Below are 27,186 nucleotides of genomic sequence, written 5' to 3' on the forward strand. Positions count from 1 at the left end.
GTGAAACTAGATTGTTCCCGTTTGGCTTTTAGTTTTAATTATTCTATGTTTGAGAAAATTAGACACACACCTAGAGTTAGAGATGCTATTCCAGTTTTTATTACTCTCAGAAGCCTAATACATACTATGCAATATGCGTTCCATCCTGTAACATCTGAGAGGGAAGTTTTTGGAATAGCTACGTGGGACCCATTTTATTACCCAGAATTATGAATTTCAGAGGCTCTGGTGTAATATAGTGTCCTTGATTAAGACCACCGTGCAGACTATTCAGAATTTCGTCTCCTCCCCCAGAGCCCAACGTGGCATCACTTACACAAGTCCCTGTGTTGTCTCCCCTGAGGGCATCACCATCTTGGAGGCTTTGGGGAGACGGGGAGGTGGGCTGCACTCCTGGACACAGGACAGTGGGAAGTGGGTCAGAAATCCTGGGTTGGGCCCCCACTCTGCACTGGGAGCTTGCGTTCATCACTTAACACGTGTGGAATAATAGAGTCTGTGCTACACATTTCAGCTGAGCATCTCAAGGGCTACCAAAATTATTTAAAGACAAAAAGCTAATGCTAGGCGCCGTTCCCCCAGCACCTGCGGGATGCCCAGTACACGGTGCTCGGTTCCGGCCATTCTTCATTAATCCCGACAATCCCGGGGGCGAGGGTCGCCCGTCCTCCTACACCCGGGTCGCACGCCCACCGCGCAGGCGGCGGAGCGGACCTGAGCCCAGCGCCGGGACGCGGGGGACCAGTGGGGAAGCCCGGCCGTCCCCGCGGCTTTGTTCGCGGCGGCCGGCGCGGAGGCGGTGCTTCCCGCCCGGAGGTGGCCCCGCGGCCCCCGGTGCGCGCGGCCCGTCTGGCGGCGCCGGTGACCCAACAAAGCGCGCGGGAGGCCCCGCCCGCCCCGCCCGCCACACGGCGCGGGGCTCCGGCGACGGCAGTAGCCGCGCCACCACACTCCGCGCACCACCGGGCCGGGCTGAGCCGAGAGCGCGCCGGCGGGCGGAGCGAGCGAGGCGGGAGGCGGAGCGGCGCGCAGGCGGGCGGGGCGGGCCGGGTCCGCCCGGCGTCCGGAGCCACCCCCGGCCCGCCGCCCTCGGCCCGCCCTGCGCGTCCCCGCGGCGCCGCCCCCCGCGCGCGTCCACCGGCCGCCGCGCGCACCGCCCCTGGAGCCCCGGGTCCCCGGGCGACGGCGGAGGAGGGGGCGCCGCAAGATGGCGGGTACGGGCTCCGCGGCGGGCGGCGGGCGGCAGGCGGGGGCGCGGGGCGGCGGGAGGCGGGCGGCGGGCTCACGGCCTTTCTTGTCTCCTTCGGCGCAGACCTGACGCTGCTGCAGGAGGACCTGCCGGAGGACGCGGACGGATGTGAGTGAGCGGCCGGGCCCGGGCCGGGCGGGAGGAAGGGCGGCGGGCGCCCAAGGCCTCGGCGCGGTCTCGGGGGCGGCCGGCGGCCGTTCGGGCGGAGCCCCGGCGGCGGAAGCGGGAGCGCGGCCGTTGGTTCCCGGCGCCTCGGCGGGGACGGGGGCCGCGGGCGGGTCGGGGCGCCGCCCGCCGCACGGAGCCTTCCCGAGGCCGCCCTAGCGCCGCGCCGTCCCGGGGTCCGGGATCCGGGGTCCGTGGCCGCGGAGGCAGAAGGGGCGGCCTGGGCGGGATGGTCCGGCTTCACCGACTCTTTCTTCGGCGCAAATGTTGGCGACTCAGCCGGGCCTTCCTGCATCTTCACATCTCGGCTTTCCCGGCGACAGTGAAGTTTTCAGGGCTTGGTCTTTTGCTTCAAGAAAAGCAGAAAGTTTGACATTGTTCCTGGAGGAGTGTCAGAAAGGAAGTGTCTCTCTCGTATGTGCTCTTCCGAGATCGGAAGATAATTTGGAAATTGCCTTCGAGTTGAAGTGGTGACCCGGGAGGGACGTGTGTGGGGCTTAGGGGAGAGCCCGCCCGGTGCTGAGACTCACTGACCCTAATATCATCCAAGTCGGGAATTCCGAGGTAGCTGCGCTTTGAAATTGCTCTTGTAAATGCCGTGGAGTTAATCCTTAGCATGTCTAATGTGGTTTCTCGTGCCCACATGAAGCTTAATTTTTAAATTACTGGGGGTTTTGAGTGAAGTGAGGGGAATTTACTCTTTAGGAGTCTCTAAAAAGAAGTATTTCGAAAGTGAATTAACTATATGTAAACTTATCTTTTGCGAAGTCTGGGTTTATGTTTTTTCAGTAAAACTCTCTGTTAAGGTAGCAGTGCACATGTAGTGAAGGACAGCACTTGCATTTCCCTAACGTTGTACCGTAGGACTCTGGGCTGCCTACGGGTAAGTTTGAAATGTTAGTTAAGGCAGCGCTTGGTTTTCTGCAAAGTTAGAATGGAGAGGTTTGGAGAGGTGACTGTCTCCAGACCGGGGCTTCTCAGGCTTGTATTTAGGTTCAAGGCTTTGCAGATAGAAGACGCTTTCCTTCAGCAGGTGTCGCGGACCATCATTCATTTATTGTCACTTAGGTGCCATTGCACACTTAAAGCTTAAAGGATGAGCTGTACTTTGGCCCTTCACCCTTAAGGGGCACAGTCTAGAAGGGGCAGCCTACCTGTGCAGAACTCAACAGTGATTTCTCAGGACCCTCCAGACTTCTGCTTGGTACTGAGGATAGAGCAGTGTGAAGGATGGTCACAATCCGTGCCCTCTAGTGGTTTACAAGCAGTTTTAATGTAAGTGTGACAATGAAGGTGTCAGAAGCATCCTAGCACAGTTGTTAATAGACAAGACTCAGGAGCTGAACTGCTTTGTTCCGTTCTTGGCGTTGTCACTTTGGATGGACTCCTGCAGCTCAATTGAACTTTTCTGTGTCTAAGTGTTGTCATTTGTAAACAGCTGTAATTAATATTACCTGCCTCATAGAGTTGTTTAGAGCCTTACATAAGTTAATGCATGTAAAGCACTTAGAATAGTAGCAGGGAAATAGTGACTATTATGTGTTGTTGTTATGAGTAAAGAGTGAGGGAAGCTGGAAGGAAAGTTGAGGGAAGGGAATACTGATGTCGACCATTACACCACAGAATTTACATATTTACAGTTGCTACTAATGCTTGCAGTTAACTTTTTTTAAGGTCCAGTTCATTCGCAGTGTGGGGTTTTTTTTCACTGAAGTATAGTTGATTTACAGTATTGTCCAGTGTGTTTTAATTTAGGATAAAATCTTCGACCTTTGAAGGCACAGTTTATTTGCATATTTATAATTTGGTTGAAGTCGTTGTTAGAATAATTGCTTATTTTCTTAGTTGCTATAGTTTCTACAGGTGATAACCTTTACCCAGAATATTCAGGAACAAGGGATCTTGGAACATATGGCCAGCTGAAGGACCACTCGGCATCTGTTTTGAAGGGAGGAAGGGTGAGAGGGGAACCTGGCGGTGGGACCTTGGTCCAGGGCGAGATGGACGGGCAGGGAATGGAGAGGCTCTGCACATCCTGGAGAAGGGAGAGGACCAGAGACGTTAGAGAGGGGCTTGGGCTGCCCGCACAACTGGGCTGTGTCTCCTGAGCCCGGTCTTCTGTCTTGGGCAGCGCTGGTGGAGGCCGCCTCCAGACCTGCCCCTTCCAGCCAGGCCAGGGCTGAGTCAGCCTTTGAGAGGGGAAGACGTTGTTCTTTGCTCCTGCTCTATATTCTTGGTCACCTTTCCTAAGTGCAGAACCTAGACTAAGACGGAAGAGAGAGTAAATACTATTCTACAAGTGATGAGAAGCTGGGGTGCCGGGGGGAGGCCCTGGGTGGGGTCCAGATCTTGAAAGGGGGGGCATTGCCAGACCCTGAGATGAGGCTCTCAGTTCGTTAATTTGATTTGTTTCGTTTTAAGCCCCCAAGTCTCTGTGTAGAATCAGTAGAAAAGTGGGTAGAACTGGAAGAGGGTTGGACAGAGATGGACTTGACTGGTAACCCTTGGAGAAAAAGAAACAAAATCCTAATGTGTGAAAAATGGCGCCTTGTATGTACATCTCAAAAGGTCATAAAGATAAGTAAATATCATCATCGTAAGGTACTATTAAAATTAAGTTTAGAAAAAAAAATTAAGTTTAGGAGAATAATGCATTGAAAAACTAAGTTTGTTTTCGGTTAAAAGGGATGCTTCCAATACTGTCCAATGAAACACACTTTGAATTTCAGAGTGAAAGCAGAGCAACTTCCGAGTTGGGTGAACCCTTCCTGTGCCTGGAATGATGGAAGTCAGTGCAGAATTCTGGATAGACTTTCAGAGAAAGAGTTTCAAATTTCTACTGTCGGTTCTTCACAGATGCAATTTTGATGTACATTGAAGTTGCTAGATTTCTAGGATAGGTGAGATGGGACTTAAGGTACAGTAGGATTTGGTGAGTTAACGTTTGTAAAAATAATTTCACAGGAGTTAGATTAAAATTTAAATTTCTGTCAGTAATATGTTGAAGAAGATTATTTTAAAAGAAAGATGATGTAACGCTTAGTGGTTTGCAGTAGCTTTTGTATGCGGGTGGTTCTTCCCAGTAGCCATGGGACGTGTAGGCTCTGGTGTGCCGATACTAATAAATAAGTCAGCTGATATGCGGAGGGACTAAATCATTCTCTCAGGGGACAAAATTCCTAAGTACCAACCAGAATTTTAAGCCAGGCCTCCTGATTCTAAATATTGTATTTTAAACACTGTTTTTTCTTAGATTGCCCAATTTACACCATCGAGCTGCCCCAGCTTGCATAGGCGATTTGTTTGAACCTGTGCTTAGAATAAATACCCTTGAAGATGAATCTAGCATGCTGCCTGAGGTTTAATTTAACCTAGAGGGAGGGGATTCAAATGAGGCTCAGGTGTAAGTCTTTATGTTAACCTCTCTCAGCTGTGACTAGCATGCTGCTGAAGGGCTTTTGGAGCTGTGTTCTGGAATATGACACAGCACAGAATTTTTCCTGTTAAAGTTTTGGAGTCCTGTTACGTGATACTGTTTTTCAGGTTTGAAACAGTGAATTAACGATGGATCCAGAACTAATGGGGTGTAACTACCTAGACTAAACTCCGTCCAGAGCCTCTGGGCCCTCGACTGTTTCTGAAAACTGGGTTTGATGAGCTTCTTAGAGTCTCGCCACCTGGGGAAGCGAGGAGTGAAAGGTTGGGGCTGTGTCCTGTGGTGGCCAGGGAGTCGGTCGAAAACCTGAGGAAGGTGCCCTTGAAAATCATAATATTTAGAAGTGTTGTTAAATAGGGATTTGGGAGAGCAAGTCATGAGACTTGTAGCATGTTTTGATTGCTACCAGCAAGACTGGACAGGAGAAGTCTTTGTTTAGAGATAATATGGTTGGTGTCTTAGAAAAGGTGCTTAAAAATGGTTTTAGTGGTACCCACATGCATATAGAATCAGTTAATGATGCCTTGGGTCATAATTCCCCATACAGAATTTCTAAAAAAAAGAAAAAAATGGGAGAGTACTCTTTGTTCTCTGTAACCGTGCGTGTCAGCCGCTTGGGCTTGTAGCTGCAGGACCGGGGCGTGGGGGACCCAACACCTAAATGCATAGGTTTTTATTCTTCTACCTGTGAGAGAGAACAAGCCCTTGCTGGGTGGAGTTCTTAGTCTGCCACGTGTTGATCACTGGTTTATATATTTCTGGTCCTTTGGCCTCATTTCCTCCTCTCATCAAAACAAAGATTTTATATTTGTTTATTAAACTACTGTTACTTCACCCCTGTGTTTGCCTTATGTTTTGGAATTTTTCATTGTTCTGTCTTGATGACAGAATTTTTGCCATCAGCTACATGAGAGGGTGGGCAGTTTATGCGCTTGAATTGGGGTGTTGTTTTGCTTTTAACTTGGATCTGAAAGTAAACCTGATTTAATGTTTTGGGAAGAAGAGCGGATGACACACCTCTGCAACTTTGGTGAAGGTGGTGAAGAGGCCAGTGCTCCCTAGAACTTGTAGGAGGGGACTTTTGCACAGTCTCCCAGCTTGCAGGTCCCCCGAGGCCACTTCCCCACGCCCGTCCCCAACTCTCTCCTTACAAGTCAGTCTTCTTAGCTCCCTTTCTCCCCAGACCTAGGAGCAGACTCCTTTTCTGGCCTAATTGGTACCAGTTTGGTTAGTATTTGAGCATTGATCGTGCTGCGCTTCTGGAATATGTCCCGGTATAGTTCAGTGAAGGGGGAAGAGCGCTGGGCTTCATAAACTTAGAGCCAGGTTCAGGCCATTTATTCACTGTATCATCTTGAGCAAGTTTGCATCACTTCTCTCAGGTGTTCTGTCTTTAAGATGTTGCTAGGCTTTTGGACTGCTTTCAGTTCTTCGCCGTCACGGCTCTCTCAGGTGCAAGTCTCTGTGTGGATGTAACATTCCCTTCTCTCGGGCAGATAACCTGCCAGACTGTTTTCCAAAGTGGCTGTACGGCTTCCCGCCCCGACCAGCCTGTGTGAGTCCAAGGTGCCCCACACCCTTGCCGGGCACTTTAGTCTCTTAAGTGTGTTTTTCTTTGCAGTTTGAATTTGCATTTCCTTAAAGTCTGATAATGCTCATCTTTTTATGTGCTCATTTAGCATCTGTATATCTTCTTTGGTGAAGTGTCCAAATCTTTTTTTATTGGGTTGTTTTCTTACTATGTTCTGAGAGTTCTTTTTTTTTTTTTTTTTTTTTTTGAGAGTTCTTTGTATATTCCGAATTCAGGTCCTTTCTCAGATATGGGATTTGCAAATATTATTTTCCATCCCTTGACTTTCTTTTCATTGTCCTAACAGTGTATTTTGAAGCGTGGAAGTTTGAATTTCGCTGTTCAATTTATTATTTTTTCACAGATGCCCTTTATGAGGTTGAGAAAAGTCCCCTGGGTTTCCTGAGACCTTTTTTGAAATTAGGAATGAATGTTGGATTTTGTCAAATGCTTTTCTGCATTCATGATATTTTTCTTTTTTAGTTTTTTTTTTTTTTTTTGCAGTACACGGGCCTCTCACTGTTGTGGCCTCTCCCTTTGCGGAGCACAGGCTCTGGACGCGCAGGCTCAGCGGCCATGGCTCATGGGCCTAGCCTCTCCGCGGCATGTGGGATCTTCCCAGACTGGGGCACGAACCCATGTCCCCTGCATCAGCAGGCGGATTCTCAACCACTGCGCCACCAGGGAAGCCCTCTTTTTTAGTTTTTTAATATTATGCACTACATTGATTTTTTAAGGTAAATACTGTTCTTTTTTTTTTTTTTTTTTTTGCGGTACGCAGGCCTCTCACTGTTGTGGTCTCTCCCGTTGCAGAGCGCAGGCTCAGCGGCCATGGCTCACGGGCCCAGCCGCTCCGCGGTATGTGGGCTCTTCCTGGACCGCGGCACGAACCCGTGTCCCCTGCATCGGCAGGCGGACTCTCAACCACTGCGCCACCAGGGAAGCCCGGTTCACTTTTTAAATGGGAAATTTCGAAAATACACAAAAGCAAATGAGCCATCCTACACCCACCTTTTACTTACTCTCCTTTAACATCTGAACTTTTGTGGGTAGGGGTTGGGAGGAGGCAGCTAGAGTACTTTAAAGACATCCCAGTGTCATTTATTTTAACTCTAAATATCTCACAAGGCATATACCTGCAATGTGATGTTGTAATCCGCGAACAGAAGAACATCTGAGATTATGGTGAGGTATGGTAGTTTATGAAAGTTTAAATGATTAAATTCTTGAGACATTTTCTTGCTGGTTCTACTGTAACAAAGCCCACCTGTATAATCACTAAATTCACTTTCATCTTAATATTGATCACCAGATTAAAAGAAGCAACATATTGCTTGTTTTTTATCATGCTAATAAGCACGTTTCACCATTTGGGGTCAGCCTTAATGGTAACAAGAATATTGGTAAACAAAAGTTGAATTTTATATTTTAAATTGGTTTGCTGTATAATCCAGAGAATCACATAAACTTTAAAAATTTGAATTGTGCTATGCCTGTCGTGAGCCAATGATTCCAGAATTACAGAAATCAAGAGCTAGAGGACAGACTATATATTCATCCTTCTCATTATAAGCATGAGAAAGTTTGGGCCCAAGGTCTTGCACACGCGGCTTGGTGGCAGAGGGTAGAATACTATTCAGACCTTGTAGGTTTTAAAGTTTTTTCCTCAGATATCCTCTCACATAGTTCTTTAACTTGCTGCAGAAGGGAAGTGGGAGAAATTTCTGGATTTTGTTCATTTTTAAAATTACCACGTGTTGGGCTTCCCTGGTGTCACAGTAGTTAAGAGTTTGCCTGCCGATGCAGCGGACACGGGTTCGTGCCCCGGTCCGGGAGGGTCCTACATGCCGCGGAGTGGCTGGGCCCGTGAGCCATGGCCGCTGAGCCTGCGCGTCCGGAGCCTGTGCTCCGCGACGGGAGAGGCCGCAGCAGTGAGAGGCCTGCATACTGCAAAAAAAAAAAAAAATTACCATGTGTTGTCATACTGTGTATTGGGTGTTGTGCTGTAATCTTGCTGACACTATTCCCCGGTGAGGTGTGTAGCCCCACAAATTTACAGAAGTGGTACCTGATGAGGCTTATCTGAGCAGTTAAGTAATTTGCTCAGTCACCTCCCTTGCAAGTGTTGGGTTACATCGAGACCTGGCTGACACAGTCTTTATTACTTTATTACTCTTTATTACTGTACTCTTCCTGCCTTCCAGTTTTGACCTACCTTAATTTGTCCCTTATTTAGTTATCTAACCTCCTAGAGGTTCTGGGCGATGGGAAGGTCATAGCATGTTCCAAGTATTTGGTGGGTAAAATCATTTTTGTCCAGGTAGTGCCTGCCATGGGGAATGTTGGAAGCACAATATACCCTTTTTCTTTGTGTTTTAAAACACTCGTATATAAGGGAGTCAGTCATTGGAGCAAAAGTGGGCAAGAACATTGGCGTGATCTGACATGTCTGATCCTGGCACTACGTGATTACTGAAGTGGTCAGTCCGAAATCTTATTGCTGAATTTATATTTAAATTTATATACTGCTTTGAAGTTGTATTCAAAGTCAGATTTGATAGAGATTATTTTCACATTTAAATCTATCAAATTAGTTTTTGGTAGAAATAAAACCTCAAGACTTTAGATAAATTCAAGTACCTCATTTATGGGGACTGGTGATTACTTGGACCTGGATTAGCTCAAGTTTTATGTTTGGATTATGTACAGAAAAAAGGATTACTAACCAAAACAATTGGGTTAATAGGACTGCAAGGAAAATGTTTGCACACTGGAGAAACAAACACCACATCTATAATGTATGGGAGTCCACACCTGCAAACGCTCTGATGTGCTGCATCTCTGACCAGTAGAATGCTGTATAGAAAACGTGATCTTGGTACCTAATTTGAAAGTAGATAAACATGCCCCTTCCTCTTTTATGTGCATATATACTTTAGGGAAATGTTTTTTGAAATATTCATAGAGTAAACTTTAGCACATTATTCCTGCTTAAATTCAGTTGTGAAATTAAATATGCTCTAGGACAAATTTATACTTATTTACTAGTAAAAATCATTTCTAAGAATTTAGTAAACTTTTAATATATTTGAAGAAAGGATTTCTGATAAGCATATTGTCACACATTGAAACTTGACATACCTGTTGCTTGAGGATATATATCTGGAACATTTTTATTCTTTACCCATAGCAGAGAGCCCAGCACACAGTAGGCCTTCAGTATATAGTTGCTGAGATGAATTGTGATTTTCTGGCCAAGCTGAATAAGGCCATAAAACGTATTGTAACTTGCGGTAAAATAATGAAATGATTTGTTTTCAAATTAAATTGTTACTTTGAGAATTTTCCGACTTACACAAAGGTTGCACAGGTGTTATAGTTAATTCCCCAAACTCTTCACCTCCATTCAACATTGTTAACATTTTGGCAGTTTACTCTTTGTTTTCTCTATACGATTATAATTACAGACACACAGTGTAATGTATAGGTTATTCTTAATCTTAATTTCTTTGTTGCACCTTTTTAAGAAGTTGTAGACCTGACCATTAGCCTGTATCTCCTAAGAGCAAGGCCAGGCTCTCATAATCACTCAAATTCAGAAAGTGTAACATTGATACAAATCAGCTATGTAATACGTCGTAGCTCATTCCCAGGTTTCAGCGATTGTCCAATAATGTCCTTTATAGCAACTATCTTGCCAATCCAGGCTCCTGCCATTGCATTTAGTTGTCATGTCTCTTTAGTTTGGAACAATTTCTCAGCCTTTATCTTTCATGATGTTGGTAGTTTTGAAGAGTCAGCTTGGTTTTATCTGTTTCCCCGTGATTTAATTCAGGTTATGCTCCTTTCTCCCTCCCTTCCTCTTTGTGTGTGTGCAGAGATGCTATGTAAGTAATTCCGTGATTTTCTCAGTGCTTCATCTCAAAAGGCACCTGATGTCAGTTCTCCATCGTTGGTGGTGGGGATTTGATTTTTAACAGCTTGGTTAAGGTGTGATGTCTACCAGGTTTCTCCACTTAAAGATTCTCTCTTTTTTTTTTTTTCTGTATCAAAAGTTGGTAAGAGAAGTGACTTGATGCTGGGGGATATCCCATTCCCAGGCAAACATTCACCCGTTAGTATTAGTGTGTGTAGATGATTCTTACCTGAATCAGTTACATTTCCTTGCTGGCTTTCTGCTTTTCAGAAGAGCTTGCCTTTCCTGTTTGTTGGTTTATTTGTTAAAATATTTAAAGCCCCAAATGTTAAGGTAACTCTTATAAATGATTAAATCTGTATGGTGTGTCTCGTTATCTTTCATTTTCTAAGATGTAAAGGACTTGGGAAACAAACAAAAATTCGGCAAGTTTATTGTGGCCTTAGCATTATCAAGGGAAAGATTGAAGGAGGACAGATCATCAGCTTTTTTCTGTTTTAGTGGCTATTCCTAGAGGCTGTGTGGAGAATAGAAGGATGTTTTCATCAAGCTTGGTGAAAGTTAAGTTGTACAAATTAATCAGTTCTCTTGGGTGTAGTACTTCTCAAAGGTGCTAATATGCTAATGGTCTGTGAGTGTCTTAGGGGAGGATTAAGTGCTATTAAAAGACCCTTGTCTCCGCAGGTGTCTCTGTGGACTACCTTCTCATTAACAAATGTTAATGAATAGGCATTCTTCTGGAGAAGCATTAGACCCCATTTTTGGTGTTTGTTTGTTTAGGTAATAAAAAGATTAGCAAGACAGGCTTCGTCTTCTGGGACTTTACCTGTGTTTCGGTTGCCGGGTTGGGGGTGGGGGAACAAAAAAATAAAGAAGAAAAAATAAAACGCTGCGATTGCTGGTGGAGTAAAGCGCAGGCCCCCAAGGCTGTGGGGAGTTCGTAGGAGGAAGAGCTCTTCATCAGAAAGAGTAGGAAATAACTTCCTGGGTGACTGTAAGCTGAGATGGTAAAGAGGGCAGACATGGAGCAGGTGGAAAAGTGTGAGGCACCTGCAGAAAACGGCCCCCCGCCCAGGCTGTGTGCGGGGTTTGTGGGGGCAGATCAGGGGGCCCTTGGATTACGGTGGGAGAGCGGTACCTTCATCCAGACGGGTGGGGGAGGGGAGGGGGCGGGCTTTCGGAAGGTGGAAGTGGTTCTGATTTGCAAACCGGGTTAGGCTGAGGAGACTGGAGTAAGTGGATTGACCGTCGTGATAGTCGAGAGCAGTGGTCTTCACACTTAATGACTGGATACCTTCTAAACTAATCTCAGAAATTTTCTCTCAGACATTTTCAAGTTTAAAGGTATTTTCAAAATGAAACTGTCATAATCACTTTTAAAAATGGAATCTAAATGTAGCACTTCACACTCTCATCCATTTTCAAAAATTCAAGAATAAACTTTAAATTGGGAATTTTACATTGTTCTTTTTTTCTCCTTGATCTTTCTATTTCCTGCACAAAATTTTACCTTAATATATTTTTATGCTTGCAAGTTTTATTGATCACCCTATCACGTTTCTTTGCACCAAAGATATAAGGAGAAATTGAAATTTTTAATTTCCTGTGGCCATAAAAAAACTTTAAAACTTTGTTTTCTTTATTAATACTCAGTTGATCAACCAGAATGTATTGCAAATTATGATAAACACTTGGTAAACAAAATTTTATTAAATAGGTGTCTGTTAATAAAATGGATGGAGCTTTTAAAAAGTAACATGTATTCATGGGTGAATATAATTTATTGCTAGAATAAGACAGTATTTAGCATCAATTTCTACTTTTTATTGTAAGAGCTATAAGCCCAGAGAAATTTTGTTGACATAGATAAGTGGATGGAAAGGGTTTTACTAGCGATGCCACTACTTTCCTTGAACTGCTTCCAACCTATGTGTCAAAAATTTTTAAATTACTTTTAATGAGCTATCGGTCTTTCAATTTTTTTGAAAGCAAAGGGTTGAAGAATGAATACCTGACTTGTAAAAGTATATATTACAGCCTTTAGAGAGTTGAACTCTTAACACTTCATCAGTGTTGCAGAGGATCCCTTTGCTTTGCAGTGGAGGCTTTTCTGCATGGGGGCAGTGCAGCACTGCAGCCTTGAGGTCACGGGAGGTGGGAGGTTGTGAAGGGAAAGTCTTCGATCCACAGCCCAGGCACATTTTTGTGATGGAGTACTCCTGGAGGTTGGGGTCTGGTATAGCCCTTGGAGTTATCGGCTTGATTTATTCCTTGGGAAAGCTTCATGTACCTTATGGGGTTCAAATACCCCAGTTTGCTCTAAGCAGACGATATCAGAGCCTCTGAATTAGGGTATTGGAAACTGAGAGGTGTGGGAATACAGAGTACTTCATAGAAGTAGAATTTCTAGTTCTTAGCGACTGATCAGATGTGGCGGCAAGAAAAGTGCCTTACAGAGTAACGGAAGGCCTCAAGTTTGAGAACTGCAGGTTACTGGGGAAAATGGTGGTAATCAGAAAGTCATGAGGAAGAGCTGATTTTTTACAAGGTTGGCTTGGACAGTTTGGTTTTCAGAACACACGTGACATGGAGGTGCAGACTCTGAAGTACCTGCAAACCCGGCCGTGGGGGTCAGAGCAGGAGAACTTTGGGGTCCTCTGCACTGTGAATGGTAGTGGAAACTGTGGCTTATCGAGGGGAGGAGGGTTGTGTGTGTGTTGTACAATGTGTATAGGAGGACAAAGTGGGGGGAAAGAAACTACCTACACAAAAGGGTTAGAGAGAAGCAAGAATAGTCTAGAAAGGGAGAAAATATTCCAAGAGATCCAAGAAAAGAGAATTTAAGACGAGGGTGTTGGGATGGGGGAGTCAGCCTTGTCCCTAGTTTTGGCAGATTATTGCCAATCTTTGAGAAGAGTCACAAGAGTGAAAGAAATAGGACAGATTGCTTTTGTCTTGATGAGGAGGTGAGCTACAGCTTTAAGAAGTCTGATGAAAAGTCATTTTAGAGACTAGCAGGCTTAAGTTCTGGATTCAGTGTTTCAGGAAAAAGCCCAGGTGGTCAGAATGGCCCTTAATTACCTTGTGTTGCCCGTTAAGTGTGGTCCCGGCCACGTGTGCAGGGCCAGCAGCCAGCCTTTCCTTTCCCTCCGTGTGGGAACGTCGTTTCTCTGGTTGAGTCCTCGGTGAGGGGCTTGGTGTTTATGGCCGTGGTGGGAGAATCTCTGTTTAGACAGGGCGGTGAGGTGCTGTTCTGAGGCGCGCGTGAGAGCAGCTGAGCACCTCTGCGCCCCCTCCCGCTGCCCTCAAGCAGGTATGCGGACAGGTGACCCCTCACGCTGCTCTTCCCACGCTCCTGTGCTCCTGGTCGCTGGCACGTTCTTTTTCCTGACTTGGCATCAAATGCATGTATGGTAGTAAGATAGGAATGGAAGGTGATTTTTTGAAGGTAGTTCTGGGGACTTGGAATAGAGGTTTGGGACGTCTGAGAGAAGTGTAAGCTTTAAGAAGAGTAGGCTCAGAAGTCTTGTTGAATGAGCATGAAATTAGCACGAATGTGGAGCATACCTGAGCCTTGTTGATGGGGAGTAGGACAGCGGCTCGTGGTGCTGATGCAGGCAGAGCTGGAATTGCATCCCTCAGGTGAGAAGTTGTGCTCCTGGCGGGGCCAAGGGCTTCCATGATGGTTAGGGGAGCGAGGCGAGGCTGGCGGTGGTGCTCTCAGAGTGCCATGTGCTGACCAGCAGGCGGCTCGGCTTGGGAGAGACACCACGATCTTTGCTTCTTTCTTAATTTAAAAAAAAAAAAGATGGTTTTAATTAATAATTGATCATTTAAATCACATTTTATTATAACATAGTTGAATAAGTATCTCCGCTGCCCGGAATTGTCACTCAAAGGAGATAATGGTTGAATTTAACTCCATTGTTGCTTAGAAAATCTCAAGCGCCGGTCCCAGTTACAGGGCGGCAGTGCGATTTCTCCAGCCAGGTGGGAGGAGTTTGCAAAATGTAATAATGTTACTCTGTTAAAAACTAGAAGGCTAAGTTGATTTTGGTTGGTCACCGTCCCCTCCTCCTCCTGCCTCACTTCTGTGTGAACCCTGTGCCCCACGTGTCCTGAACAACTACTCATTTTCTAGACATGACTTGGTTTTCCTCGACTCCCTGTCTTTGGGCTTCTCGGCTTAGGACGCCCTGTTCCGCCCTCTGTCCTGCTTGGCAAACCTCAGTGTATCTTCCCAGAATTGGCTGGGCTTTGAAGCCTTCTCTTGCTCACCAGGGCAGACCTAGAAGTGTAACAGTGGACGGCACACGTTGTGTGTATGTACTCTTACACCGTGCATCTTTCTTAGTAGCATATTTTTGTCTGTGTCTTTGCACACACATATATACACATGTGTGTACATAGATACATGCATACAATTTCTGTCTAGTTTTTATATCTGTGTTCCCTGTTGAGTGCCTGGCACTTAAACAGTAGATGTGCCGTCCTACTTATTGAATGAAATGAATGAAAACATTTAAAAACACAGGGAAACTACGATGAGATTCTCTGTATCAGAAACAAATGAATTGCCGGTTCGAGGGAACATGGATGTACTAGCCTGACACCATGTTAGGTGCGTTATAGATGTTAGCTTTGTCTGTGTGTCTTAAAGTCTTGACAACAAACAGGTATTTTACATGTGAGGAAATGGAGCCAAATTAATTAATTACTTGCATTAAGTCCACATGCATAGTTCACAAGGAGCAGAACATGAGATTTGGACCCAAATCTGTCTTAACTTTAAAAAGCCTCTGCCCTTTTCACATCACTGTCGCTATAACTGTGTAGTGATAATCATCTTTAAAATTTCAGATGGGTCCAACTTTAAAATTTTTACATTTTAGATGCTGTTTTCCTTAAATTTAAAAGAATGGGATGTTGGTTTCTATGGCTCTGGGTTTCTGCTGGAGCTGGTGCTGGTGTGGGGAGTGGAAAGTGGATGGAGCCCTTCCTGAAATGCAGGGGTGACTCTCTCTCTTATGCTGCATGGTCTCTTACCTTCATGCGATGGGGGGGGGATTCAGTTTTACAAGTAACAAAGATAAATGTCCTTGTTTTATCATTTCTTTCTCTTGTCCTGTTTTTCTGGATGTTCTCTTTAATTTGCATTGTAACACATTTGATTCTTGTCCTGATTTGGAACTGGTAGGATCTGTTGAGTCTGATTTGAGACAAGATGGGCTAACCCTTCAGTATAAGACTTCAGTTCATATCCCAGGTTTCTGTTCCAGTTAGGAATTCTGTTAGAATTCACTAAAAAACACAAGATTTCATTGACACTTTTGTCATTTACCTTCTTCATGGAAGCTTTTATAACTAAATATTAAGTTTTGAAAAATGAGGGTTTCCTACGTAAGTGTAGGAATTCTGTCTCATGTTGACCTTTTAGGTCATCTTCCTTTTTCCTTTCCATCCTGGTCCCCCTTCAGCTACCCAAGACAGTAAACTTACAGGGGAAGAGGGAGCACTGGAATTTGGGGAGCATAGATATAATTTGAAAAAACATTTCAAGTGATCATTGTTTTCATTACTTTTAAGTCATTTTGAAATTTCAAATAACACTAAAAGCTGACATGATTTCTTCACTTCATCAGTGTAGGAAATTGGATTTTTAAAGCTGTGAACACTGCAAGGGTCTCTTGCTGCTGTAACGTCCAAGAATCCAGAATCAACTTAGTGACCCAGAAAGGAGGGGCGCTGGGGCACAGGTCGGGTGATGAAAGGTCTCTCTTCATCTTCTGTAATGCTCCTTGTCTTCGTCTATTTTGTCTGGTAATAAAATAGCCACTCTGGCTTTCTTATGCTTACTGTTTCATGTTTTATCTCTCTCCTTTTTGTAATCCTTTTCTTTCAACCCATGGGTTGAAATTTTGACTTTAAAAATGTGTTTCTGGTAGACAGACTATAGCTGAGTAACAACTATAGTTGTTACCTTGTTATTAGTTTGGGATTCTCTACCTTTTGACCTAAATGTTTAGTCCATTTATAAGTAATGTAATTATTGATCTGGTTGCTTATTTCTATTTGTCTTTTTTTTTCTCTGTTGCTCCTTTTGTGACTTTCTTTGGGGTTAACTCAGTATTTTTTAGCATTCCATTTTAACTCTCGGTTGGCTTTCTAGCCATCCTTTCTTGCATGTTTTAGAGAGAACTCCTAAGGGTTGTAATTTGCATCTTTAATTTACCATAATCTATTTAAAATTAATGTACTACTTTGCATAAGCTATATGATTCTTGCAGCAGTATAGCTGTGTTTACTCCCTCTGTTTTGTGTTTTGTTTGTTTGTTTTTTTGTTTTGCTTTGTTTTTTTGCTGTACACGGGCCTCTCACCATTGTGGACCCTCCCGTTTGCGGAGCTCAGGCTCCGGACATGCAGGCCCAGCCGCTCCGTGGCATGTGGGATCCTCCCGGACTGGGGCACGAACCCGCGTCCCCTGCATTGGCAGGCGGACTCTCAACCACTGCGCCACCAGGGAAGCCCTGTTTTGTCTTTTTTATCTGAGGATGTTATTGACTGTACTATCATTTATGCTGTAGGATTTTTGTTTCTTAGTGGTGATAGTTTTTATGGATTATTTTTGTGTTACTCCTTCTTGTAACCTGTGGCAGGCATTTGTAGGGTGGCTGGGTAAGACTTAGGTATGCAGTCTGTAGCCATGGTAATCACATCCTTGCTGCCTCCATAAATATGAAATGCAGAGCCATTTAGTCCAATCAAGAATTTTTTTAAATTAATTAATTTATTTTTGGCGTGTTGGGTCTTCGCTGCTGCGCGCGGGCTTTCTCTAGTTGCGGCGAGCGGGGGCTACTCTCCGTTGCGGTGCGAGGGCTCCTCATTGCGGTGGCTTCTCTTGTTGTGGAACACGGGCTCTAGGCATGTGGGCTTCAGTAGTTATGGCTCACAGGCTCTAGAGCACAGGCTCAGTAGTTGTGGCACACGGGCTTAGCTGCTCCGCAGCATGTGGGATCTTCCCGGACCAGGGCTCAAACCTGTGTCCCCTGCATTGACTGGTGGATTCTTAACCACTGCGCCACCAGGAAAGTCCCAGTCCAATCAAGAGCTGATGAGGAAATCCTGAATTTGGAGAGGATGATTCAGGACAAAACGGCTCCACAGTTATTGGCAGGAGGCTGCAGTTCTGGGAAATAGAAATGCACCTTTGTCCCCAGTGCCTCTGCTGGAGTGGAACACTCCCTTTTTTACAGAAGTAATTGTCAACCATAATGGGTAGAGTGGTAACGTAAGTGGAAGCAAAATATGGTTTGTAACCCTCTCAGCATATGTTTCTTGAATACAGTTGTTCAGCAATCTGCATTTGAGCTAGTTGCGGGTATTTATTATAAATGATTGCTCCTGGGCCTCACTCCAGACCTGCACAGCCAGGATCTGAATATGAGATCTGGGGTCTGAATTTTAGGGTAAGTGCTCCAAGCTTGTCTTAAACACGACAACGTTCGACTGTCACTGCTCTAGGACTGTTCCCAAAAGCCCCTGACTTTTTATGGACCTGAATCAGTACTATTAATGTTTATCTTCAAGATTAACAAGCGTGTGACTGATGAAACAGTTTGGTCAGAGTCATAGAATCCTAGCGCCTGCATAAAGGTGCCTTTGAGGTCATGCCAGCTCCACAGTCTTAGAGGAGGAAATAGATCAAATGAGAGTGTCTGGGTGGTTCTTACGGCTCTGATTCATAATATATAAGGTACTTTGCTATGAACTGTAGATCAGAATAACGTGTTAAAACTTTTCTGTACTACGTAAGGAATTATTTTCATGTTAGGTGTTATTTTTAATCCAGTTTGACAATCTCTGCCTTTAAGCGGGGCTACTTAGAGCATTTGCACTTAATGTGATTATTGATATTGTTTGGTTTTCCTCTCTCTTGCTATTTCCCATCTGTTTGTCCCATCTTTTCCTTTTTCCTTTTATCCTCTTTTTCTGCCTTCTTTTGGGTTCAGTATTTTTTATGATTCCATTTTAGGGCCTTTATTGGCTTACTAGCTATATGTTTTGGGTGGGGGTTTTTTTTGGTGTTTAATAGTTGCTGTAGAGTTTATAATTAGTATGTGCCTTTGACTTATTACTGTCTACTTTCACGTAATATGTATAAAAGAACTTTAGGACAATATACCTCCCTGTTATTCTGCCTTTGAGCTGTTGTAAATATATTTTACTTCTACACATGTTATAAACCCCACAATACATTTTTTTCTTTATTTTACAGTACATACTTTTGCCTTAAACAGTTAATTATCTTCTAAAGAGATGTTTTTACATAAGAAGAGGCTTTTGTGTTTGCCCACCTATTCACCATTTCTGCTAGTCTTCATTCCTTTGTAAAGATCCAGCTCTCCACCTGGTATCATTTTCTTAGTATTTCTTGTAGTGTGGGTCTGCTGCTGGCGATGTTTGTCAGCTTTTGTATGTCAGAAAAAGTCTCTATTTCACCTTTGTGTTTGAACAATTTCTGTTTACTGGGTATAGAGGTGTAGGTTGACTTTTTTTTTTTCTTTCAGTCCTTTAAAGGTGTTGCTCTTCTGTCTCTGGCTTCTCATATGGCATTCTTTCTGATGAGATGGCTGCTGTCATTCTTGTCTTTGTTCTGTATATAATGTGAGTTGTTCTCTGACTGCCTTGCAGAATTAACTGTCAGTGTTTGACAGTTCATTTATTTACAAGTTGTTAGTGTTCTGGTTAAACGTGTAAGTTCTCAGGTCTGTGTGATCACTCTTTTCTGATCACTCTGTTCCTTGATCACCCCAGACTGAGTTTCTACTGACCCCTGTGCTTCTAGGGGCAGTTAGAACATATCTGTAGAAAAGGAGAAGAAGCATCCGTCAGTCAGTCGTGGTTTCTGAACCGATTCTGAGATTCTCTCGTGACTTTTTGTGCCACTCCAAGAACAACACAGGGCAGTTTTCCTTGTGCTGCTTCAGAGAGGCGGGGGTACCTTTTAGTGCGACAGTGTTACAAGGAGTATCTCTGATGTCTCTGATAGTTGGTGTGGATGACTGCAGCTCAGAGTCTGATGTGATTGTTGTACCTTCAGCCCTGGACTTCGTCTCACAAGATGACATGTTGACGCCCTTGGGGAGACTGGACAAGTATGCTGCGAGCGAGAACGTATTTAACAGGTATGTGCGTATGCTTTCCATTAAGGTGGAAGCACAAGTGTGGCTTTTATTGCATGAATTTCAGTAAACAGAAGTATCCAGTTGAAAGTAGATGTCATTACTGCGTGGTCTGAGTCACCCAGCTTCACTGCTGGTCACAGCCGTGGCCGCCTTTACAGTCGTTTACTCCTCCGTCCTGTGAGCAGGCAGCACTCCTTCTTGACTTTTTGGCAAAAACAAAACAAACAAACAAACTGCTTCTTTGCTGTTAGGCATAATTTTAATGTTCATTAAAGTGACTGCTGAGGCGTCAGTTCCTCCTCCAGCAGGTGGTGGTGTGTGTCTGCTGCGGGCCAGGTGACTGGAGGCCAAGGGGCGAGGGACACGGCAGTGACCAGCGCTCACACTCTCCCTAATGCACTGTTTCTCCACCTAGGGCCCCCAGACCACCTGTATCAGACTTCTCGGGGAAATCTCAAAGTCTTGGTTAATAAAATTGTTTGAGTACAGATGTATAAAACTCATTGAGTAAAATATGTAAAGATAACATTTTATATAATGAAGAATGATTGTACTTTCCCATATTTATGATAATTGAAGGTAGCTACTTGAAACAAATTTTCAGTGACCTTAGAAATTTGTCAGATCAGGTAAAGGTGAAACATATTTTGGTAAATAATCAATCTCATCTTGTTAAAATAAAATCCATACTGGCATTTGTCACTTAGGAAACTAGGGACTTAATATATGTTACAAAATGTATTAAGAAAAATTTCTTTTAAACTATATGGATTCTGCCTTTTAAAGTTCTAAATACTAACTATTAATGCCACTGAACATCATATAATTTTCTTTTTCTGTGTAGACAAATGGTGGCCCGGAGTCTGCTGGACACACTGAGGGAAGTCTGTGATGATGAGAGAGATTGTATTGCTGTTTTGGAAAGAATTAGCAGATTAGCTGATGATTCAGGTATATATTTATGCAGAGAAAGGTTTCTTTTACTAAATTATGTTTCTTAAAACTAATGAAAAACTTAGTGTAATGCGAGATTTCTTTGAAATATTTCCTAAGTAAATTATCAGACCCATCAGTAACAAGAAAATAAAAACCTGTTACTGGGCTTCCCTGGTGGCGCAGTAGTTGAGAGTCTGCCTGCCGATGCAGGGCACACGGGTTCGTGCCCTGGTCCGGGAGGATCCCACATGCCGCGGAGCGGCTGGGCCTGTGAGCCATGGCCGCTGGGCCTGCGCGTCCGGAGCCTGTGCTCTGCAACGGGAGAGGCCACAACAGTGAGAGGCCCGCGTACCGCAAAAACAAACAAACAAACAAAAAAACCTGTTACTAAGATCCAAACATTTTATAGTAGGCCCATTTAGTTTAACTTTGAAATTTTCTTGTAAGAAAAAACTAAGAACATTGTTTTGCATCATGTACATTAATACTATTTTAGAATTAATAAATTGTTTTGAAAAAAATTTTTGAATAAATTAAAAGGATGGAGTGGGCTGTAAATTTTTTGGCAAATATAAAATGCATTTTTACTTATAAAAAATGTTTATCACCCCTTGTAAAACTAAGGCTGTTTGTCTCTAAAGTGAAAAGAGGAGGAGAGTCTGCTTAAGAAAGAGGTAAACTTGTTTTGAGGCTTAGAATACGGTTTATTATGTTTTTAAAAAATTTTTTTTATGGTGGTAAAACATACATAAAATTTACCATTTTTACCTAATATTGTTTTGAGCATATCTTTATATTTGATTTTAGAAACGATTCAAAAATCAAATAAAAATTTTTTTCTTAAATCCATGACCTCTTTATTAAAATGTATTCTTTTTCAATTTATCAAACTTTTGGCATGGCAACAATTCTCATCCTTTAATTTTCAGATGAGCTCATCTTTTGGTAAGCAACTCACTTTATGGGAATATGTTTACTATTTATGTAAGCCTTAAATATTTTTTATTATAGAAAAAAACATTAGTAAGCTTCCTAATTTTCTATCTTATTATGATGTTCTGTGTACATAATTGCTCATGTATATGCTTGTTCCGGAATGGTTTTAGGAGGGTCTCATCAATTATGATTTTTACTTACAATTTATTTTTAGATTTAGCAGAGATAAACAATGTAACTTAAAATTTTGGCACTGTTGCATTTCATTGTGTTCATTCCTTTCATAGAGATGTAGATATTCTTTAAGGTGGAATTTGTGTTTGTTTTCTTCCACCTGTTTACCAACTACGGTGCTGTTCTTTACATATATTCTACATGTGTTTTAAAATATATCTCAAGTTGTTGAGTTCCTGATAAATATCTCTCTTGACATTTACACTCTGAATTCATTCAGTAAATGTGAAAACAGTGCATACTGTATGCCAGGTTCTAGATTAAATGCTGGAGCCTTACTGAGATGAGTAAGAATCCCTGTCATCAAATTAACAGTTTAACGAATGCAACCGACATACTAACAGTAAATTATACCGGGGAGGGTTGGGGCCCGCTTTGGACAGTTGGTGGCATTTGAGTTGGGTTTGATGGGGTGGGAGGGGAGGAGGGGGCTTGGGAGAGGAAAGGACAGGTGTAGAGGTTTGGGGAGCTCAGGACAGCGGCCCGTTTGGCCAACAGTGAGTTTACTGGGCCTACGGTTTAGAAGAATGAGACTTAAATAAGGCGGTTGAGGGCCAGATTGTAAAAATTTATACTGTGCCAAGTCGGAGAGTTTGCTTTGTTTGTGATTTAGAACAGAAACACAGCAGTGTGGGTTGACTTGAGGAAAAGATGGGTGACGGAAGGCTGGTTGGGAGATTCCTCTGACTGTTAGGAGTAGTTTGGGAGGAATGGAAGGGCCGGAGGGGTGTCAGAGCCACTGTGATGGGAACTTCCATGAATTTGAGGATTCTTGTCTCTCCATCAGATATGGGAAAGTTGCAGTCTTTAATATTTTTAATATTACCTCTCCTCCACCCCAAACTCCTTTTTTTTCACTTTTTTTTTTTTTTTTTTTTTTTTTTTGCGGTATGCGGGCCTCTCCCCGCCATGGCCTCTCCCGCTACAGAGCACACGCTCCGGACGCACAGGCCCAGCAGCCATGGCTCACAGGCCCAGCCGCTCCGCAGCATGTGGGATACTCCAGGACTGGGACACGAACCCGCGTCCCCTGCATCGGCAGGCGGACTCCCAACCACTGTGCCACCAGGGAAGCCCCTTTTTTTTCGTTTTTAAGTTTACTTTTGTTTGAGTATATGTTTTGTACATGGTTCAAAATACAGAACTCCTGTTAGCTACATCTGTTGTCTATAAGGAAGTCTTTATAAAGTGAAAGTAGCTGGTCTTAATTAATTTTGGGGTTTTGTTTGCCTTGAAAGGGCTTCCCACCTCAAGATTCAACTTTTTTTTTGGCCACACCCCACAGCTTGCAGGATCTTAGTTCCCCAACCAGGGATCGAACCCGTGCCCCCCTGCAGTGAAAGCGCGGAGCCCTAACCACTAGACTGTCAGGGAATTCCCTAAACATTTTTTAAAATGTTGTCTTTTAGTGGTTTTATTTTTTTTTTTAAAGATGAGCATTTTTTTTTAATGAACTAAGTATTCATATCCTTTGCCATTTAAAAAAATTTTTTTTTAATTTTTGGCTGAGTTAGGTCTTTGTTGTTGTGCACGGACTTTCTCTAGTTGTGATGAGCAGGGGCTACTCTTCGTTGCGGTGCTCGGACTTCTCATTGTGGTGGCTTCCCTTGTGGAGCACGGGCTCTAGGTACGTGGGCTTCAGTAGTTGTGGCAAGCAGGCTCAGTAGTTGTGGCACACGGGCTTAGTTGCTCCATGACATGTGGGATCTTCCCGGACCAGGGCTCGAACCCGTGTCCCCTGCATTGGCAGGCAGATTCTTAACCACTGCGCCACCAGGGAAGGCCTGCCTTTTAGTGCTTTTGATCTTAAAAAAGAAAACAACATTTGGAACTTTTTTTTTTTTTTTTGCGGTACGCGGGCCTCTCACTGTTGTGGCCTCTCCCGTTGCGGAGCACAGGCTCCAGACACGCAGGCTCAGCGGCCATGGCTCACGGGCCCAGCCGCACCGCGGCACGTGGGATGTTCCTGGACCGGGGCACGAACTCGTGTCCCCTGCATCGGCAGGCAGACTCTCAACCACTGTGCCACCAGGGAAGCCCAACATTTGGAACTTTGATTCACCTAGAATTTATGTAGAGAGAGCAGTATAGGAATCTTATCCTTTTTTTCTCATATAACCTGCTGACTTTCCTACCATTACCTATGGAACAGTTGATCTTTTTGAAATGCCATATCTGTCACATTTAAATTTGCCATATGTACTTGGGTCTTTTCAGATTTTTTTGTTTTTTTAAATCTGTTGGTTTCCTTTAGCATTCACTGACCCTTTATCATCTTAGTTAAGTCTAACTGTAAACCCTCCACTGGCTGGCTGCATTTAGATTAGGACCCAGTCGTTACGGCTTGTCCTGGAGGTTCTGAACTAGCAGAGTTTGAAGATGATGCCGTGTTATAGTCGATGTGAGTTCAGGTGAACAGATCTGGTCCTCACAGGAAGTATTGCAGGCTCTGAGGACAGAATCTGGGATGGGGTCGACCTCGCCATGACTGTGAAAAGGATCGCAGGCTGCAGAGCATTTTCTAAGCACTCATGATGTGATGCGAGGTGAAGAGTCCAGAGATTTCCTGAGGACTCCCCCTCCCGGCAAGGATCTGGTTCTGGGGAGGATGCTTCAGCTCACCTTTCTTTTATTTCCATAGAACCAACTGTGAGAGCAGAGCTGATGGAGCAGGTGCCTCACATAGCCTTGTTTTGTCAAGAAAACCGGCCTGCGATCCCGTATGCGTTTTCCAAGTACTTGCTACCCATTGTGGTTAGATATCTCGCAGATCAGAATAACCAGGTAGGAGGGCCCTGCCCACGTTCTTACAGAAATGGGTGTAGTCTGGGGCACTCCCGGCGGCCTACTGGGTGGTCACATTGGGATGTTCCTTCCTCTTTGACTGTGTTGTTCTGTTTTTCAAAATGAGGCTGTGGAGAGTCTGGGAGGTCACAGCAACAAACAGCACCTGGTGGCTGCTGCTCACCCGCTGCCCTCCCAGGCGGCCCTCAAAAAGGTTGGCGCTTCGAGACCTCTTTTCCAAGAATGGCTTTTCTGTTCCACTTCATCTGTTACAGCACAACCTACCAAGTTCTGTCTTTGCAGAATAACCACAGATTTTTATTGCCAAGGTTTTGCCAGTTGTCAACGCCCTCTAGTTGGGTGAGGAGTCCGCAGATTTGTGAAATTCAGGTGTTAAGCTTTGTTACACTGTGTGTGTACTTGGTTTACGTGTCTGTTTTTTCCTAGGTCAGGAAAACGAGTCAGGCGGCCTTGCTGGCCCTGCTGGAGCAGGAGTTAATTGAGCGGTTTGATGTGGAGACCAAAGTGTGCCCCGTCCTCGTAGAGCTGACCGCCCCCGACAGCAATGACGACGTGAAGACAGAAGCTGTGGCTGTAAGCAGAGCTCAGCAAGAATTAGTTACTGGCTTGACCGATAGGAGGCGCTTGTTAAATATGACGCTGCATTACATGTTGTAGGGTTGACACATACTGGGTCTCAGAGTAGCCACAAATCATTACATTTGAAATGCAATGCTGGGCTAGAAAGGGACATAGGCTTCCAAGGGAAAAGGTGTCTTTTCTGGGGGCCCCATGCTGTGCAGACACACTTGGGAATTCGATGGCTCTATCACTGGGCTCTGAGAAAGCAAGATACACAGCAAGAAAATAATAAGTTAACTGTAAATTCATTATCAAAATGGAAAAATAAGATGGCAAAAATAACCAGTGGAATTTTAAAAACCCTGTATTGAATGAAGAAACATTTGAGCTCCTTGAATTGCTGTCGAGCACTTTTCTAGGCACCATGTAAGCATAGTAGGAAAAAGAGGGATGCTGCTTGGCTGCTGTACTTGACAGTATGGTCTTTGCAGGAAGGAATATATGATATAAATTATTATTAGAAAAATACACAGATTAAGTCATGCACATAATAAAGTCAAGTATTATAGTGAGTTCTCTGGTGTTTTGGACATGGTTAGCAAATATTTTGATTATTTGAGAGCCACCATAAATAGGGTATGAATTACATATAGTAATATCTGTTATAATTCACATCTATGGTTCCTCAGTTCAGAAAGTAAGAATTCTTATAATGAAATAGAAAAGTGATAAATCCATCTGAAAATTTATTCAAATCTATTTGGATAGTGAGAGTTTGCTATTTAAACCTAATATAGTTGCATTTTGTTGATATGAAAAAAGTTACGCCAAAAATAATTTTATAGTGCTTCTGGATCGTTCGTAGGGTGAATTAGATTTTCTCTCTAGTTCCTTTCCATTGGAAATTCCATTATTTTATTTTTAGATACTCAGGTATCAGTTAATAAATTTAGATATTTTTCAGTAATACCATTTTTATTGAAGTGAAATTCACATAATATAAAATTAACCATTTTAAAGTTTACAATTAAGTAACATTTAGTACATTCATAATGTTGTACAAAGCACTATCTCTGTCAAGTTCCAAAACTTGATTTTTTTTTACAATTTCACAAGCTTCTCAATAAAAAGGAAATCAGTTTTGGCATAAATGTTGGTTTATATTGAGCAGAGTTTAACTTGCTTTATTATAATTTTTGACGGGTTTTAAGAATAGTAAAACATTATAATTATAATAAAAGGCTATATCCAGCGCTAGTGTGAAACCTGTGATTCTCTCACAATTGGTTGTGTTAACTTTGTTATGTTTGGCATTCCCTCCCTTCCCAGTTGTTTGTTTTGGGAATAATTCATTCTAAGAAATTTAATTATGCTAGATCAGTGATACTGTGTATCTTTGGATCGTTAACTCAGGCTTGGAGATGCCTAGAAACAGTCTGGAGTCAAGAAACAACACTGCTTTGGGGATTGGGGGATGTCAGTGTCACCTGCCACTCTGAGGAGGCCAGGGCTCTGATAGGGATGGTGCCAGCCTAACAATGCATGGGCAGATCTCCGTTTATGTAGGTCTTTTCTTCATTTCATCAATGTTTGGTTGTTTTCAGTAGACAGAGCATGTGTGTGTTTTGTTAGATTTCATGTTTTTTTAACACTGTTGTGAATGATACTGTTTTTAAACATTTTCAGTTATTCGTTGCTAATTTATAGAAGTACATTTTTTTTTTTATTCTGTCATATGTCCTGCGGACTTCCTAAACTCACTTATTTGTTCCAGTGGCTTCTTTGTAGATTCCTTGGGATTTGGTCTGTAGACAGTCATGCATTTATGAATAGAGTTTTCTTTTCTTTCCAACCAGATGCCTTTGCTTCTTGTCATATTTGCATGGGCCAGGAGTAGATATAATAGATAAATGACGACAGTCAGATTTCTTTATATTCTAACTGCGTGGGGGCAGATATTTAAATGCGTTGGGCTGGTTTTCAAAAGGTTCATCCTCACTTTGCCCAAAACTGTGTTATCTGAATCATGTGTGACACATATCAGATCTGTGTCCTTGTCTCCCTTGGAACCCAGGCTTTGCAGAGTAAGGACGTGGTCCCCACATGCGTGAGTTTCAGAGAAAACGGTACTTTGCAAGATGAGGACTGCTTCTGTATAGTCCTTTCTTAGCAATGCAGATACACTAAATCCA

At 43.5% G+C, this 27,186-nt stretch overlaps 1 protein-coding gene across 5 annotated transcripts in view; it reads left to right on the top strand.

Annotated features, from left to right (window-relative positions):
- The first annotated feature begins 1,060 nt into the window (after nt 1–1,060).
- PPP4R1 (protein phosphatase 4 regulatory subunit 1) overlaps nt 1,061–27,186 on the top strand; it is a 61,198-nt gene continuing 35,072 nt past the window's right edge. Inside the window, exons 1-6 of one of the 5 annotated variants that reach the window (XM_089894229.1) lie at nt 1,061–1,214; nt 1,313–1,357; nt 19,387–19,522; nt 20,367–20,473; nt 24,270–24,412; nt 24,860–25,006. In XM_089894229.1, the coding sequence (XP_089750355.1) occupies nt 1,208–1,214; nt 1,313–1,357; nt 19,387–19,522; nt 20,367–20,473; nt 24,270–24,412; nt 24,860–25,006 (585 nt within the window). In that variant the 5' untranslated portion in view covers nt 1,061–1,207. Of the gene's footprint in view, nt 1,215–1,312; nt 1,358–1,447; nt 1,979–19,386; nt 19,523–20,366; nt 20,474–24,269; nt 24,413–24,859; nt 25,007–25,094; nt 26,557–27,186 lie in introns of those variants that run through there. The other 4 variants (XM_022551411.3, XM_022551412.3, XM_089894228.1 and 1 more) reach the window with 4 other exon arrangements.

Source organism: Delphinapterus leucas, chromosome 14, assembly GCF_059928025.1.
Source record: "Delphinapterus leucas isolate spDelLeu-1000000601 "Yukka" chromosome 14, BTC_Dleu_Yukka2, whole genome shotgun sequence".
Taxonomy (NCBI): domain Eukaryota; kingdom Metazoa; phylum Chordata; class Mammalia; order Artiodactyla; family Monodontidae; genus Delphinapterus; species Delphinapterus leucas.